Here is a 17,956-nt window from a genome sequence, read left to right as displayed (position 1 = left end):
CGTAAATCTTTCATCCGTGACTCCAACTCATGCCATCCTAATTGAAGTACAGAAAATATGAGTATCTTTGATAAGTTCAATGTTTGATTCGTTCACTGACGTGAATTTTGTAGCATTCTCTTATTCTATTCATGATGGTTTTCATGTATAGAAGTAATGAACATTCGCACAGTTTGAGATAGGTATCTTACAGAATACTCGCGTGTATAAATGACAATTTGTGGTTAAAATGATTTATTTTACTACATTAGAGTAGAAGACCAGAGTAAATGAAGATACTATATAACACGTGATACATGAGATACATAAATTAATAATGGATTCGCGAATACTAAATATCTATTGTATTCGAAATTATCTTATTAGACAGAAAATGACTGCTGAATGAATTTTTGTCATCCTTCCTTATTCCATAAATTAAGTTTCACAATAATTATCATTAATACAGGTACTATTGAAATTATATAAATATAAGTAATTACGTATGTTATGCCTACATTCCTTCTCTCTGGCAAATGAAATCTTGCTTATCGGGTTACTTTTACTTTGCTTAAATCATATTCGCTGTTTTATGAACTGGCTATTAGAAATATATATCACGCCTTGAAATCGAGTTAATGACTTGGGGCCGGTTATTTCGTCTTCTCGTAAACTTCTATCCTCTTGTCCTTTTAATGCATGTATGATGCATGATACAAACTACTGGGTTAGAAGTTTATCAAATTTTAAGGTACTCACAAGATTATAAATTAATTCATCTGCAGAGTATTCTGTGTAAAGTGAATTAGTTTTGTGATAAGAGTCAGTCGATTTGAAACTTTTCTAGAATCAATTTTTTGCTAATCGACGTCATAAAAGTTGCATTATATTTACTGGTACTTACAGACAGTACCTACTACGCGTAGGTAATCTATGAGAAGAGAATAACCAAAATAGAGATACGTAACATATACTAGGATCTAAGTACTTCACAAGACTGCTTATCATAACGAAAGATGATGCAATTATTACAGGAAAAATTGGCTGAAAAATATACTAAACTTTCTACATCTTGAATTCGACATGTTGTGATTGTGAATGGACCAAAACAAAAGTTCGGTCCGTAAATTTGAAACGCAAAAGTGTGTTGTTTCTAACGACATAACGATTAAATCTTAGCAGAAATATAATTTTAAACAAATTGGATTGCCAGATTTAATGTTGTTCGAATTTTTGTCGCAGATACTTCAGTTGATGCAAATTTATCTTGGGAAACAAGAAACAAACACCCTAGTAGTGCGGTAGCAATTTTTAGGAAGGGAGTTGTAAAATTATTACCAAATCTGCTAGCAATTGTAAACAACAAATGTGGTTCACTTAAAAAAAAAAAAAAAAACGTTCAAAAATTAAAACGACGGTCACCGTGATTACTGATTATAAGTTTGGTAAAAAGAGCCATGATCGTTACATTCATGTTTACATATCATCACAATAATCTGACAATGAATGAAATTACGTAAAAGGCAATGCTCTTGAAATGATATGATTGACATACGCAAATGCAAAACGTTCTATGAAGTTGAGTAACAATATTAGAAAAATTAATTATCCTCTTTGGACTAACCCAATGTTTTTTATTCACGATCTACGTTGACCTTAGTCTGACTAAGTTTCAAAAACATTTGAGATGATTATATTGTTCTTGGCAGCTCCACTGCTTACAATTCAGTGGCAGCAGAAGACAGTAGTCCCAAAAAGACAAAGTTTCAATGATCGAGACAATGGATTAAAATCAAAGGCACAGCAGAAAATATTCAACTAGTAGATACATGGGAAAAATTTTTCAACCTCTACTGTGATTGCTGAATATTATACAGCAAAAAGTACAGATTCCTCTGATTTAAATAGCAACTACATTTTTGTAATAAATTATAATATTATCATCCAGTATAAAACGTGATATATCACTGATCAAATAGTCGAATACGTAAATTATTCTAATTTGCTCCACTATGCCTCACGTAGCTAAATATTGCACGCATATTTATAATCGCTGAATGTTTAAGCTTTATAATATTAGAATTCTTAAATGCTTCAAAGTGTTTCACTGAAAGCAAGTCTTATACAGAGCACAGCTATGAATAGATAGCTTAATTATGAATAAATAGCGCAAGCTGCACGAAAAGAAAGCAATTTTCTTACTCATAATGGAAAAATCAGTTTCATATTCAAAGTGTCTTTTTTTTGCACAAAGTTAGAGGCCTGATTTGATTTGTAAAAATTCTTACTGCTAGACAAGTGTGATATGCTAGTTGTACAACTAACATGTTGCGTAAAAAATATAAAAACTTCTTTACGAGTTCGCACAACTCGTTTCAAAATACGCTTTCTGTAAGCTCTATCTGATATTCATTTCGAACTTACCGACGCACAAATAGAATCGAAAATTTCCCGTAGTAGGTTATAAATTTAAGGAAACATTGTTTTCTCAGTGTTTTTCCATAAATTTGTTTCATTCTAATTTCCTCTTGGCAACTGAATTTTCCTATTTTAAAAACCTTTGTTTCGAAATGCTGATCTATATCATTATGTAATTACGCATGCTAGAAGGAAAGTTATATAACCGTTTGAATTATTTAATTATAAAGAGATCTTCCTACCTTGCTGACGTATATTAAAAAATTAGTTTTTACCGTTATTCAAGTGGCCGAAGTTCAACCGAATGAGCTATTCGTGGATACCGCCAATTTGGCAAGTTCATTTTCTACCTGGGTAGATTATTATGTAGATTTATCGCCCTAGAATGAAGTCACTTTGATCATTGACCATAAAGTGGTAGACAAATGCTGCTTTCCTGCGATCAAATGTCACTTGACTTGCTCTACTCCGTTGATTTCGATCATCTCGACTTCTTGGTGGATCACGTAAGAAAATAGATCCGAACAAACTAGCTAAAAAATAGAACAAAGAAATTGATTAAGTAAGTACGTAAGTATTTGAGATCAATGAATTGATTCAAACTCACCGAGTGTTTTGGCATCTTGAAAATTATCCTGCGTGTGATTTAAAATTTCTTGCAAGAAACAACAAATGTAAATAAAGACAGTTCTTCTAATTTCTGGCAACTGCATCACAATCTGAATAAAAAATCAAATGAGGATAAGTAAAGTGACCTGGTTTTCAATGAGCATTTTTATTCTAAACTGTGTAACGCTCATATTACCTGTTTGCATTGCGAGTAGTTTGTAGCCGCGGTCAAGCAGACATTGTGTAGATTATATGGAACTAAAGGTTCGGCTGTTGACTCCAGAAGTAGCAAAAATGCTTCAGCTACGGAATGTACAGAGCCAGCTGAGTCATTAATGTTAAGGAAGCAATAATTATTACAAAACAGCTAAGGGTGTCGGTTACGGCTCTACCTAGGCATCCCTAATGTGTTCCCACAAGAGCTGATAAACGCGAGGACAATGTATTATTCATATCAAGAAGACAAAATACATAGTTTCCCCAGAGTTCAATGCGCGATATCAATTGCATTAAGGAAGCTCATCCAAAGAAGATCCTTAAATGAAGCTCATGTCTTGTAGCATATTTTAGTTCTGATTCTATGATTGGCTGAATTGGGTATACAGGACGATCCGTCAACCGTCAAGCAGCTTTTTCAGTTCACAACTTCACTCTGGCTGCAATTTCAATATGTCATAGTGTGTATTAAGGCATGAAAATCGTTTAATTTCCAAATCCTTCCTTACGGTGATCGATTGGATCAGTTTTTCGAATTGAGCCTTTGTCTCTAAATTTTGCACATTTCTTTTCACAGAAGAAATCAAAAATGACCTGATGCGTTTTTTACGTAAAAAAGTTTAATCTTTTCGGATGTAAAATCCATTATCAGGATGCATCAAAAACAAAACACGTTTTTCTTACATGTTCAGTCCACAGATGTGAAGGCATAAAAAAAAAAAACAGTTCAACTTTTTGTGTGCAAAGGAGTGGAACTTTTGGACTATAACCAGGGATACATAACTTTTTGAATATGCGTATTCTATCTGAATTTGTACTTCTTCACACAAATAAATAAAAACCTTTTACATTTTGGGTCTCCATATTATATATGTGTATATATAGGAATGAAAATTAGAACAGAACGTGATGATTGACAGTTCCTGTTGATCCACATCAAAGTGGATATCAGATTTGAAGATCAAACTTCGTTTTATAGAGAATGAAAAAAAAGCACACTCTCCCTGACAATCGGAAGTGCTGAAAATTCGAAGACTGACTCAATTAGAAAACGTGATTCGATGACGTCTAAAGGCCCAGGAATCACGGGATTTTTAAACCTTTATACACTATAACATATTCGCATTGCAGCCAAATCGAAATTTTTAGCTTAAAAAGCTGGCCAAAAGTTGGTGGATCGATCCATACGTATATTCTAACGAAAAAGTCAGCATAAAAGTTTCGATAGGACATTAATATCACTATAATTCAATTATTTTGCTGTCTTTCAATGTATTGTGTATACACGTAATTAATTCAATATCGAATGGATGACATTTGATTATTTGCATGATGTTATATTGTCATCTTTAAAACATTTATTTGGTAATTGTATTACTGGTTTGTTATTGTTTGTAATATTTAAGGATACGCATAGACTCCTGACTCCCTTCGTCTAACCAATCCCTTATAGCAATGATCTCGGAGTGGTATCCACGACTTTCAAAGAGTTGTTTTGTTTTTATTCCATGCCTGTAAAGGTTGTCGACTAGAAGCCAGATCTCTTTTGGTATGGGATATGGTTCTGCCGTTAGGTTTTTATGGTTTTCCTTGAGACAGAGTAAAAAATATCATCATTAACAATTTAAAGAAATTACTTTATTCGATTTGAAGAGAAAATGAATTAATGTCATTTATTCACGTTAGATAAGCTTTCTGCGTATCTTATCATTTGTAATGTACCATAGTTCAAATTGGTTTCACTCCAACCATTATTGGAGGTACGCTTTTCCGCTATGCCACGAATGATTTGTCAACAATCCAAAGGTTAAACTTTTGATTTTGCAGTAATTTTAATCACTTTTAGAGATTTCATAGATGAATTTATGTACCCAAATCTTAGGCTTTTAGGACTTGTTGACTATGAGAAATCATACAGTATAAAGTAGACCTGAGCCGATTCGCGCTCATTCCAAAAACAAATCTGCCAGTTTCTCAAGTCCAAATTTTGGCCCAGGATCGTTGACCAATAATTTGTGGAATTACAAATTTACCTTTTTACTTTTCCTAATTTGAACAAATCTCTCGATCACTTTGTTCTTTTTCAACATCAAGAAGTTACGAAATTGTCAATGATTTTACTCACCAACTCTACTAATCTTCCGACGGGAATTTCCCTTACTGGAACATCAATATGAACCAGAGCTTCCATCGATGATCCGAAGCAACTTCTTTGATAAGTGCCTAAATATGTGATATTCAGTTATTTTTATATTGTTACACAAAGTTTTATTCAACCATAATTAAGGAGGCTAATTTGCTAGCTAGTGACCTTTAAAAACGAAATGAATACAAGTTGATAATTTTATACGTGCATCAGATAATATGATGGGTAATTTACTGCTGAGCTGAAAAACTTTTCTACAAGCCTAAAGCGATTTCCCTTTTACAATATTGAAATCGTTTTTGCAACTAACATTAAAGTACAAACCTGTAACTGTGATGAATATATCCTTGCCCCCTTCAAGATGTAGAACGAGAATATCATACAGTTTATCTTCGCCAGAGTTTAATTTGCACGCAGACTTTTTGTCAACGTGTACTTCAAGCTGAATGTCGCATTTTTCACCTATGGAAATGTTTCTGATGTAAAAAAATATCACAAAAAGCATGTAACTGATACAATGAGTAAACAATTGTTGAAACATAGAATTAGCAAATATGCAAAGTGGCTAAATCTTAATTGTTTGTAACGGTCATGTGAACATAGTGTTTCATCACCGACGATATGAGTAATATTCTGCTGATTAAAAGTATACATTTATAAGTAAAAATTCCATATCATAATACTGTGATATAGTTATTATAATATTCTGCGAGTGAAGTATTCTTACCTGGCTTTATAAAGCCTGTGTAGGGCTCTATCTTTAACCACTCTTTGCAATAGTTTATATCATCGAGCTTCTTTATGAACTCGAATTGAACAGGAACCTAGAATTCATAAAGTCTGAATTGTTAAAGACAGAGAATGTACAATTTCTTTGTAGTTACTTCTCAGTGCGTATTATTATAGTATAGAATTTACTCAAAAAATTTCCATTCCGACATCTACTTTAGATTTTAAATAATTTTCCAAAAGATTGTTTGTGACATCATTATTTTTGAATAAATAAGAAATAAATAAAAATAAAGGTTTAGATAATTAGCAAATATGAATTTTACTGAAGTATATATTAATAAAAGTAACAGAATTGAGGACACAAATTGTTCCGTTACATTGTTCTGGTTTTTAAATATCACAGACCTGGCCAGTATTTGCAATAATTAGCTCTTTTTTACTCGATTCGAAGAATTTGAGTGTGTCAAAGATAATCTCAGTTGTATCAACCATCACTTGAGGTAAAAATTCGTTCTCCAATTTGTCCAATTTCTTCATTACCTCTTCAAGTATTTTCCGATAATTAACCATGTCTATTACTCTGATCTGAAAAACATAGTAATTAATTAATTAATTATATTTTCAAAAAAAATAAAAAACTGTGATGGAGTTAGTTGAAAGGTAACACACATTTTTTTTCAAAAAATTATAAAGAAAAAATGGAAAACGACATAAATATTGCAAATATTTGTTTTTATTTTTGTTTTTGCCTATATTCTGATTAATGTGGGAGGTCAAAAATATATGTCAATAAGGGGACGGTGAAGAATTTGAGTCTATTGTCAACATAGACGAAAAAATATGAAATAAATGGACAGGCTTACTAAAAAAAAATGACGAGTACGATAATAACTATGACATTGACTATAAATTGAAATAATGAAATATAAATAACATATAAATAAAACGTGAGTGAAAAATAAATAAAATATAAATAAAATATAAAGGGAATATAAATAAAATATAAATAAAATGTAGATGAAATATAACTAAAACATAAATAACATATAAAAACTCTTTAAATCCTGTCCATTGTTCTAACGATTAAAATTACACATTCATTCCAAACATTCACAAATAAATTAAGATAAAATACGCCGGTATTCACACTGGGATATAAAATTGTCTATAGTGACGATGTAAAAAGTTGGTCAGTCATAAAATTCCACGGTCTTCTTAAGTTTTCTTCGCGGCGATTCCGTAATGCGAAGAAGTTTGTAAAAATTGTTGATTCTTTGGATCTCGTAAATTAGTTTTGTTTTTTATTTTTGACTTACACGTCAAGATTCGTACGAATATTTACTGGCGAGGTCGATGTGTTAATTTAATTTCAATTATCGTTTACAATGATTAATCAATCACTACGGGGAATTATAAACCGTTTGGTTGGGCGTCTTCCCGTAGACTCTTTCAAATGCTAAGCCGTTTCTCCCGCCTGACGCCTGAATCGAGATGACTGTGCTAGGCAAAATTTCGCAGGCACTTTTGAATTTATAATATCGTCACAATATCTATTTGATGAAGCTTGCGGCATTATATTGATAAATTCATAAGAATCCGTGTATTGAGTTTTAAGATAAAAAATCGAATGCACGAATTGTAATTTAGTTATCCCCTAGAAATGGGGGTTGGGGTTATTGACTTTGAATCGCTGGACACATGTTCTTATGATCTAAGAAACATTTCTGAATAGTTTGAAAATCCCGCATTTGGGCCCTCTTAACCTGGGATACACTTTTTATCACGAATTACCATGAAAACAGGTATTTACATTTTTCAAAATTATTCACGATTCGCTGGTATCGAGTTGGAGATGAAAGAGAAAATAAAGTATAAAAAAATGTAAGAATTTTAATCATAATAGAGCAAAATCTTCCTGCAGTTAGACATTATCTATAAATAGTAAATAATAAACGCTTAAGTTACGTTTGAACAAAAGAGAAACATTTTCACATAATATTGTTAAGTACATGATCTTACTTGAGAATCAAAGATCGTGCTGACAGGTTTGTGGTCCGAAATCTTCAATTCGGAGTGACTTCTATATTCTATTGGCAAGATAGCATCTCCTTTCCAAAGAATTCGATCGCACCAGGCTGGAGCTCTACCCTTTTCACTATACACACATTATGAATAACTGGTATTTTTTCACCTTCAACTAGGTTAAATATGTAACTAAAGTATCATAGAAAAGAGGATAAACTGTCAATGAATACTGTCTCCAAAATTGAAGTAAATTGGTTGAACTGTTTTTGAGATATCGTACACCAGTGCAAAATATCTCATCGAGCAAGATGGTTGACGTTATTCTTAGTAACAATGCTGCCTATCAATTGATATTAATGAAAAAAAAAAAAAGGTAGATTAAGTTCGATGTACATACGTATATGTATACGCACATCGAATAAAAGAAAACTACATTGAAATTGAATAACTGATTATCGAGATATAAATTCTCAACATCCACTAATTCTTACTGTCGTATTGTATTCACCCCCTGAAGTTCATTATTCAGCATTGTAAATTATTAAAAAATTTCCCAATTAATAAAGAGTTTCCGAAATTTTTCTTCTAATCTACTAGCAATTGATTTTTTTATAGATACTTTTAACTATCATGTCAATGCTAACTTCAATTTTGTTCGAGCTGGAAATCATTCAGAAGACAAGTATTCGAGAGGTATTTTCCGTTGTGATGAGAAAGCGATAGTTTAATCGCAAGTTTTACAGTTTTTCTATTTATTTCCCCCCCGTAAAATTTGTTTCCTTTACACGGAGTTATATGCCAACCTTGAGTCCCAGTTATCTGTGCCTGGATCGTACTTGTATGTGGGTTTAAATTTAATTTCGGCCTCGTGGTAGCCTTGAAGCACTTTGCCTAGCTGGCGCTGTTGCACCAATTGGTCAAAGGCAAGAACAGGCTCAAAATTGTCAATTGATATATAATGCTTTGCAACAGATGCTTCCATTTCAGTTATTCGATAATTTAGATCGCCGAGCCAGTATATTTGACTGAAAAAAAAATTGGTTAAAACGAAATTTTCACATCGAATTTAATTCCTCGTTACAACGCTGGATGCAGCGTGTGTAAAAAAGAATCTCTTTGTTAATGTTTTCTACTAATTCCAGAACTTACTCGTGGTCCTTGAGAGCTTTCGGTGGAACGTATCTTGCGAAACTAAGCCTTGCACAGATATCTGCATAATCTTGATTACGCCTTTCGTATTCTTCGCAATGCGCGGCCAAGTGGGCATTCACAAAACACACGGATGTGTTGTGAATTGAACAGCTCAGAGCCACTCCGCCTTTGTTTCCCTGCAATGAATAAGATTGACCAAATCGTTGTTTTTAATATCATTTACTCAAAAATTGTAAAGGATTTTTTTAACTTCGTATTTAATTTTTGCCAATTTAAAATAAAAGCTCGTGTAAAAAATATGTGCGAGCAAGTGATTAGGTTTCACTTTATTGCTGACGGAAAGTGACTGTTGCCATCATGGTACAAAATTAAGAACAAATCAATTCTTATATAGCAATGATACAGATGTTTTGGTAGTGGAAGGTATTTTTCAAAAAATCAACTTTGAGAAGTAGAAAATTGAGAAACAGTAATTTGAAGTAAAATGGCAGAGCTGTAAAATGCTATCAAAATAATTTTCCATATCACATTAAAATTAACAAATTTTAACATTCCCTTCTTGAAAAGAAGTTTCTATTAACGTACCATTTTACCCATGATTCCAGTACCAACGGTATCGGTAGACACACTTTTAATAAATGGAACATGTTTCTCTTCAGCAAAGACGATTAGCATCATGCCCACTAATCTGACTACAGCTATCCGACGGTAATTTCCCAGCGGGTGAAGATATTTGGTGACGACTTGGCTAAAAATAGTATATTATTAGTTAACAATGGTGCCGTGCTAAACAGCGATAACTTTTGTATGTTGGGGATATGCGTTTCACCCGCAGGGTTGTGTTTAGAAAAATTGTAAGTAATGTGTAACGTATGCACTAAGTTTGCCGTAATAAATTAATGATCTCAGCTGAATCAGTTTCTAATCAATATTCATGAATTTCACGTTTATTTTTAGCCTCTAGAGACCTGTGTTCTACTAATTTTATTACAGAATAGTCATAAGTTGAGTATTTATAAAATAATCATATTTGTAAGCTATAAAGTTTTTTTTGAAACTACTAAAATTGAAAATACTGGCATTATAAACAAAGGCTTGGGTATTGATGTTTCATTTAAAATTGCTTCAAAATTGTTAAAAATCTACAATACAAGTTCGATTTCACTCTAGAATAGCACTCTTTCCTCCGTTTTTAAATTTAATTTCAGGAAGTAGTATGTGAATAAAACGAACCGTGGTAGACTACAATCGAATGAATTTACTATATTTTTAACCATTTTGAAACGATTTAAAACGAAGCATTGATATCAAATATAATCTATCGTTGTTTATAATCCCAGTATTTCTATACTTGTATTTTGAAAGAGATCTTTAAAAGTTATAAAATAAATATGCGGTTGTCTTGTAAAAAAATTAATGAAATGTATCGATTTTTGACATATTTGTATACCTACCACCATTCCTCTTCCCGTGGTGTATCATTGAAAAGAAACGCTTCTTTGCTCAAATCTAGTTCTTGAAATCCTATGGCATACAAATCCGGTGGCTTTTGATCGCAGCTGAGCCACTGTTCCAAAGATATACCGTTTGGTGGTTGGCCATTAACATTCCACGTACCTATAAACATTCTAACCAGAACGTTAATTGAAGTATTCAAATTTGACCAAGAATCATGAAATTAGATAGTACTTGCAATCGTGGAGTTCAAGTGATGAGAGTTCTTTACATTTAAAATAAATTGAGCTAACCTGAAGACTTGAGTGTAGGTGTAGTCTTCCTCTTTACAAGCCATCTGATAACGAACGACAGATTCCCTTGCCGCCACTGGCGCTTTACCCTTGGCAATGTTCTGTCTTGGAACGACAAGATCGGGGCTTTCCAGTTCGACCAACTGTAAATAATGAACAATGATTATTATTGTTTCCAGAGGTATTCTGGAAAATGAGTCATTCAATCTCTCAACAAGAATAGAGGCATTGACAATTGTGCATAATTAGAAGGAAGGAAGCATCACGAAGGGGCCGGAAGGACAGATCCTGATGAAATTTTGTTGCGCCTCGATAACGGAATGTAATTTCTTGACGTTTACGTCAAGAAAAACGAAAAACGGTGCCCACAATTTGTTCAACTTTATTATTGCGATCAAAAAATGCTTATTATGCTTATACGGAAAAGCAATTTAGTCTGTAATCATAAGACAAAACGATATGAAAAAAAAAGTATATCTGCAACTGTCGAGTACAGGTGGCTGATTTTGCGTAAATTTGTTAAAAATAAACCTGTGCGACGGTTGGTAAGTTTTTTTTTGATACTTTATAGAAACGATCTCTGGCAGTTGGTTTAATTTATACCTGTTATTTATCGTTAAACAGTATGATGTTGTTCGTTGGGTCAGAAACATGAAATTTTTATACAATATTAAGGACTCTCTTGATTTTTGGTGACCGGTGTTATTGAATATGCTGAGAAATTTTACTTTGTAAAAACTATATTCAAAGTGTATTGTTCAAAGACGGTGATAAAAGGAATCCAAACACAAATCAATCTTGCATAAACGTATAAGCTATGCCAAGTAACAAGAAATAGTCTGGGCACAAAAAGTTTTCGACATTTTTCAAAATGTATGATATTTGCACGGAATTCATGATCAAGTTGTAAATTGATTAATTTTTCTGGTTTTCTATTCTAGATATCCGTCTTCTGCAAGAATTGGTTCTACTGCTAAATGCAAAGTGGTACTTGAGCCAGCGAATCTTACGATTCAGAAAGTACTTATTTGCAAAACTTCATGATTAGTTTCGTACGACTGCAATTACTTATAAGGTAGCAAGAATTTCATCTGGCACATGTTGCTATTGAAAGGTAACAAAAATTTCGTTTTAAAGGTAACTTTCCAAGTTGAAATATTTTTTTATACATCAGAGATTTTTTTATTAAAGATTAAGACCTAAAAAATGAGATTTTGTAATTTTTAGAAAAAAATTGTTAGAAAAAGGTTTTTAATCAATTGAAATGTCATATTTTGTTTTTTCTATGATATTTAATAAATTCTTTTTTGTTTAATTAGGTAATTTTAGTAATAAGCTAGGTTATAAGTCCACTCCTGAATGCGGGTGCCTTCTTATGGTACCCCCGTCAGAATATAAACTTTGTACTGTGTATACTAATAAATGAATAAATTCAATTTTACTATTCACTGTTCGGAGACGAATCAAACAACGCACACCTTTATAGAAAAACAATTAAAATTGTATGTTCTAGTTAAAAACTTATAAGAACTTTCCAACAATTTGCAAAGCTCGTTGTTTCACTATCAGATTTAAAAATTTTTGTTACCATCAGACAATTCACTTCAATAAATCAAGTGTTAATATTAATACCATTTCTGCACGACTACTAGAAAACAACACATTTGGGTGCCAGTGTCTGACTGGGTACATATTTTGCAACACTTTTTCTACTTTAGCCACAAGTAAAGATAGCCAGTGTACGTTACGAGGAAAAATGTATTATCAATGAATCTAACCACATCCGAGCGTTTAAGAAAAACTTTGCTAATTTGTTAAAGAGGATTCCATGGATTATGTCGGCAATGTAAAAAGGATGTGTAAAAAAAGGACCAATTTATAAAATTTTGGACACTTTTGCGAGGTGAAAATTTTTACCTGGCTGTAATTTGAATATGTAAAGTCGTATAGTAGGATACAAAAATCTTAAAATTTTTAGGTTTATGGGCTTTACCGTTTACAAGTAACAGGTCGATCGATTCTATTACGTTTTTGAAATGAACTTTTGTCTTACAATTTTTAGCTCTTCTTGTCTTCAGAAAAACTGAGCTAATGTTTACTGTGCGAAGAAGTTTGGTCTTTCCGTATATAAAATCTAAGTGAGCGTAGATTCTCGGGTATTGCCAAAAAACATGTTTTTTTTTTTTTTTTTTTTTTTGAGTGAACAAGTAGACATTTTGACTATAAAGTACAACACAGAATGGTTAATCAATTTCATTATTTGAGTCCCTACTGTGCCCTAATTTTATTACTTCCGATTTACTGGGTATTTCAAGTTTGTCGGCTGAAAATTACATAGTAAGTAATAATCAACTATTGATTAAATGAAATTATAATAACAGTATGTTCGTAATCTGAGAATACCGAATGGATTGCGTTGTCATCCGATTAAATATCTGTTTATGGGGTAAAGAAAGTCACGGCTTTCGTAAAAATAAAATCTGAACTAGCTTATGTGTATTAACTATGAATCGATTACATATTTTGGTGAACAATGGTGAATATGTTCACGGAACTTACAGGATCAGACCCGTCCTGGGCATCGTTGGCAGAAGACTCCAAGTTCCTTGAACTACCAGTCAGTTTCTGGATCCATAGATATTCCGTCGGTGGACTCTTACTCTTTTGGTAATCTACGATTTCAATTATACTTTAGGTTTAACAGAAACCAAAGTTACCGATAAATTCTATATTGTACGTGATCATCTTAACAGTGATAAAACTATAATCACAATTTTTCCAAAGTGATCGGAAGTAAATTCCGACTTGTTAATTTCTTTCATCGCATCAAATCTATGAGAATAAATTTCTGGTAATTGGTAAAAAATTATTCCAAATTTTGTTAACATTATTGCAAGTAGTATTCTTAAATTTTTTTAGGCACTGGCTAATTTTGAGGCATAGCAACGACACCGTTGACATATTTTAAACGTCATCGTACAGTATCTTTGATTTCAGATCATAACTTATTGGTGTCGCTATTGAAATACTGCAATATCATGAATTAATTGAGTACAAATTGTGTTTTTATTTTAAATCCACTATTTGAACTTTTGAACTTGAGATTCCATAAAACTTGTCAACATTTTCTAGAGAACACGAACTTGACACAACTTTGTTTGGTAACTTTTGAATTTGTGTTTAGTGTAGATGACACGAACAATCAAATTTCCGCTGCCAAGTGTCATTTGCAATAATTTTCATACTGTACCATCAAAAGCTCGGAATATCTCTGAGACTAAGGCACTGGTTGCTACTCCTGGTTTCATCTCAAACACCAATTGAAGCTTCCGAGAAGACACGTTCAAAAACACATCCGACCCATCTGGTTGTGTCTCATCTGTATCTTGAATGAGACATAATGTTAGTTTGTGTTTAGGTACGGACGCTGGTGAGAATTGGTTAAATATCGTAGAAACATTGATTCCATGACTAAAACGTAAGGAACAACTTGTTTACAGTGTTTTGTAAATTGAATTTTTCATCGCTGCAGGAGAGTAATGTTGAGGAGTGAATTACATAAACAACAAAATTAAACATTATATTACAGCAGAGTAACAGAGAAGTTAAAAAGTAAATTAATGTAAGTTGTTTCTCACTGATGTCGCATTTGAAGTCTTGATCGATGGGAAGAACTCTTTCGATGGTGAGATCACTAAACACTCTAGGCGGAGTTCTCGATGTGAGTAAGATGACTAAGGCATGTGTGGAACCTTTGTTGACTAGAGCTAATATTCTGGCTGCTCTCAACCATCCTTGGATTAATGGCGTTTCCATTGCCTGATATTTTATTAAGGCCATACTCGCTTTCATTTCTCTGTACCATATATCCAACACATGAACTTTAATTAGCATCAGCGTCGGAACGATTGTCCTGACAATGACAACAAGGTTTTATAGGACTTCCTAGTTCCTTACTCGATGAACCAGAGGTCGTATTTTGAAATAAATTTTTAAGGCCAATACAAAGTCCATTTTTTTTAATCAATTACGCAGTAGTTTCGCCGTAGCTTCGAATCACTTCTGGAAGATACTTCGAGAAGTTTCTACTATAGAAGAATGCAAGGTTGATTAGAGTCGAATCTCTCGTTTATATGAATGATATTTCACTATGAAGACTGGTCTCATATCAGGTAACGTTACATTACTGGGGCTAGCAAAGTTTTGCTTGAAATGTATTTTATACCAATACCAAGGTAATTGTTGCTGAAACTAAGTCTTAATCTTGTAATTATATACAAGATGTTGATGCAAAATTTGAGGTTGCAATGGTTTCGCGAAAGTGAGGTTTCGTCAGGGATAGAGAACTTCTAAAAATATGTTCTTTCAACTCTGCATCGGTATTAAGATTAATGAAAAATACTACCAGTCGATAATTGAATAAGGAACAAAAAGGTCGAGGGAAACTTTGCTCTTAAAATGATCATTTCAAAGCTACAGCTTGCTAAACTACTGAATTGCTAAATAATGGACTTTGTAGTAACTGGAAGAATAAAATAAAAAATAATGCCACTAGATAATCGAATAAGAAATAAAGAATACCAGCAAAACTTTGCGCTCAAAACGATCGTTCCGAAGCTACAACTTGCTAAACTATATTTATGCATATACAGAAATCTTGCAGGTCATACTTAGTTTGTACTGCCAGGGACACGAATTCTGAGTTGATTCTAATCACTCGTTACTCAAATATACCATCATTTTCTGACAATGCACGAAATAAACAGAGGAACTTTCATTATCTGTTGGAATCAACGTTATTAGAGTTTCAAAAAAATTAAAAGTGACAGTTCTATTCTGTAAGTTTATTAAAAACCTAAAAAGCTTGGAGTTTTATTTTTCATGTCGATTAAATTTTGAATACAGGTATTTATTTTCATGACTTTTTAGTTTTAATTTTATACTCAAGTTTTTGTTACGATGTCATTAACATTGTAGGAGTGTTTCAGTTTCTGTACCATTCAAAATCAGGTTTTTTTTTCTTCAAATTTTGAATACTCTTCTGCGTACAGATTTTGTAAAATAATGACATTTCAATATTAGAATGTTCAAATTTTTATTGCGTTTTCTGATATTTGCTTTATTAAAACATGACCCAAGTTTTTCAACTTTGGTATGAGTTTCAATATAAATGTATTGAAGTTTGAAGTGGAGTCGAATTTCTGGGATGGTTATTAATTTTGGATTGTAAAATATCCTGACGTTTTCAGGTTTTCCAAATTACCAAATTATAATTTTTCAGATACCTTTTGCGTCTTTGAAAATTATAATGCTGAGTGCAAGATTGCACGACTCGCAATAAATTATTATTTTTATTTATTTTAAACTCTTCATTTCACTTTTATTCAAATTTTTCATTCAACAAGAAGGATACAATAACTACTGTTTCACCCGACGTGAATTTCGATTGGACAATCGCCAGTTGCTCCGTTGATGACATCGCTGAGTTTTGATCTAGAAAAAATGTAGATAAATTTGGGCATAATTATTTTTTGTGTCATAACTTACGTAAGCTAACAGTTGAGAAAAAATACAAGTGAAAAATTGCTGCAATTGGATATTAGCAATAATATAATACATTCTACAATGTGGTAAACATAAATAAGTATGTAATGAAAAGCTAAACAATTTTGTTCGCAACTTCTGGTATACTATATTTGAGTTTTGAATTTTTTGAATTGAATCAGAAATTCCACTTGAGCATTATTTTGCTATTCTGAAAAAAATTTATAGTTCAACAAGCGTACTCATTTTAATTACTGCAGTCCAATTCGAAATGAAAAGAACATAGTAAATGAATAATTCAAAATGAAATAAGATCATTAAATTTAGGATTAGCGCAGTAAAGTCTAACAGCTACGAAGCTTTTAATTTTTTTAAAATTTAAATAACAATAATTGTAATTGGATTTAAATACAGGTGGATACACAAACACAAGTCCAAGAAATTTGGATCTGCATTGGATTTCACATTAAAAAAAAAAATGATAACGTAATGTAATAGAATTAAAGTTATGCAGGAGGATTCGTCGCAAAACAATATATCAAACTTATTTAAAGATATACGATGTAATTCAGACGCAGTCGATCTTTAAAGACTGAAACTGAATTACAATGAGGAATGTAATGAAAGTAATTGAAGTTAAACGACTGATAACAGCATGAGAAAAGTAGCCTAATATAAATCTTAAATTTGGAAAATTGTTATAGGAGTTATTCAGTGATTTCAAGTATTTTGCGATGTGTGTATGAAACTAGTCAGCAATAGCTGTTTACACTTTTTGGTTAAGTTGGATTTTGAAAAACGTAAGTAATGCATTTGGCTAGTAAATTATCAACAAAATGTTGTTTGTTGTAACGTTGGCGAAATAATAAGGCTCAGTTTTTATCAGTTTTTATTCACCGCCTGCATAATACGAATATGAACAAATGCCAATAATCCAGGAACGAGATTTTACCTTCCACTGGATGTAACTACAAGCAGGGAAATATCCCTGATAAAGTTTGCAAAGAAAATTTCTTCGTGTTTCAGTCCGTTTTTAAACGGAACCCTTAGGGCAATTGTGGGCGTATTGATTTATAGACAATGAGAAAAGTTAATTACGAGATTTAAGTGATTGTTAAGTCTGTGAGTCAGACGCACGCAGAAGTGACATTTCCACTGAAGCATGGGTCAGTGACTGAGGACGTGTTCGAAAATTGACTGACAGTACTGTCAACATCCTTTTATCTCTTTTGTGCTGCCGAGTTCACGGACAGCTCTGTCTCTGTCCTAGGGAATTTTTAGTACTGGCAGTCAATTTACGAACACGGTCTAAGCTGTAATAAAGACAATTTTCTTCTGATTTCCGAAATCCACCGTGTTTCAGTGTTGAAAATCACTGTTCAAAACT

The 17,956-nt window shown here is 32.5% G+C and overlaps 1 protein-coding gene across 5 annotated transcripts; it reads right to left on the bottom strand.

Annotated features, from left to right (window-relative positions):
- Positions 1 to 217: 217 nt before the first annotated feature.
- Positions 218 to 17,753, bottom strand: LOC124308499 (inositol polyphosphate 5-phosphatase OCRL). Of its 5 annotated transcripts, XR_006909006.1 has the most exons (20): positions 17,522 to 17,752; positions 16,439 to 16,518; positions 14,664 to 14,844; positions 14,276 to 14,410; positions 13,585 to 13,697; positions 11,026 to 11,168; positions 10,732 to 10,905; positions 9,863 to 10,025; positions 9,275 to 9,453; positions 8,929 to 9,150; positions 8,120 to 8,255; positions 6,506 to 6,685; positions 6,096 to 6,192; positions 5,693 to 5,830; positions 5,348 to 5,445; positions 4,634 to 4,811; positions 3,203 to 3,330; positions 3,005 to 3,116; positions 2,673 to 2,930; positions 218 to 2,582 (listed from the first exon to the last, which is right to left on the bottom strand). XR_006909006.1 is itself a non-coding variant. In XM_046771257.1 (19 exons), the coding sequence occupies exons 2-19, from the start codon at positions 16,502 to 16,504 to the stop codon at positions 2,770 to 2,772; spliced, it is 2,598 nt and encodes an 865-aa protein (XP_046627213.1). In that variant the 5' UTR covers positions 16,505 to 16,518; positions 17,522 to 17,753; the 3' UTR covers positions 218 to 2,769. The 5 variants fall into 5 exon arrangements, 4 of the variants coding, with proteins under 4 accessions (XP_046627213.1, XP_046627212.1, XP_046627214.1 ...); XM_046771257.1 differs by having other exon boundaries at positions 218 to 2,930; positions 14,276 to 14,404; positions 17,522 to 17,753; XM_046771256.1 differs by having other exon boundaries at positions 218 to 2,930.
- Positions 17,754 to 17,956: the final 203 nt, after the last annotated feature.

Source organism: Neodiprion virginianus, chromosome 7, assembly GCF_021901495.1.
Source record: "Neodiprion virginianus isolate iyNeoVirg1 chromosome 7, iyNeoVirg1.1, whole genome shotgun sequence".
Taxonomy (NCBI): Eukaryota; Metazoa; Arthropoda; class Insecta; order Hymenoptera; family Diprionidae; genus Neodiprion; species Neodiprion virginianus.
Note: the sequence above shows the minus strand (reverse complement) of the source record. Positions and strands in the feature narration are given on the sequence as shown.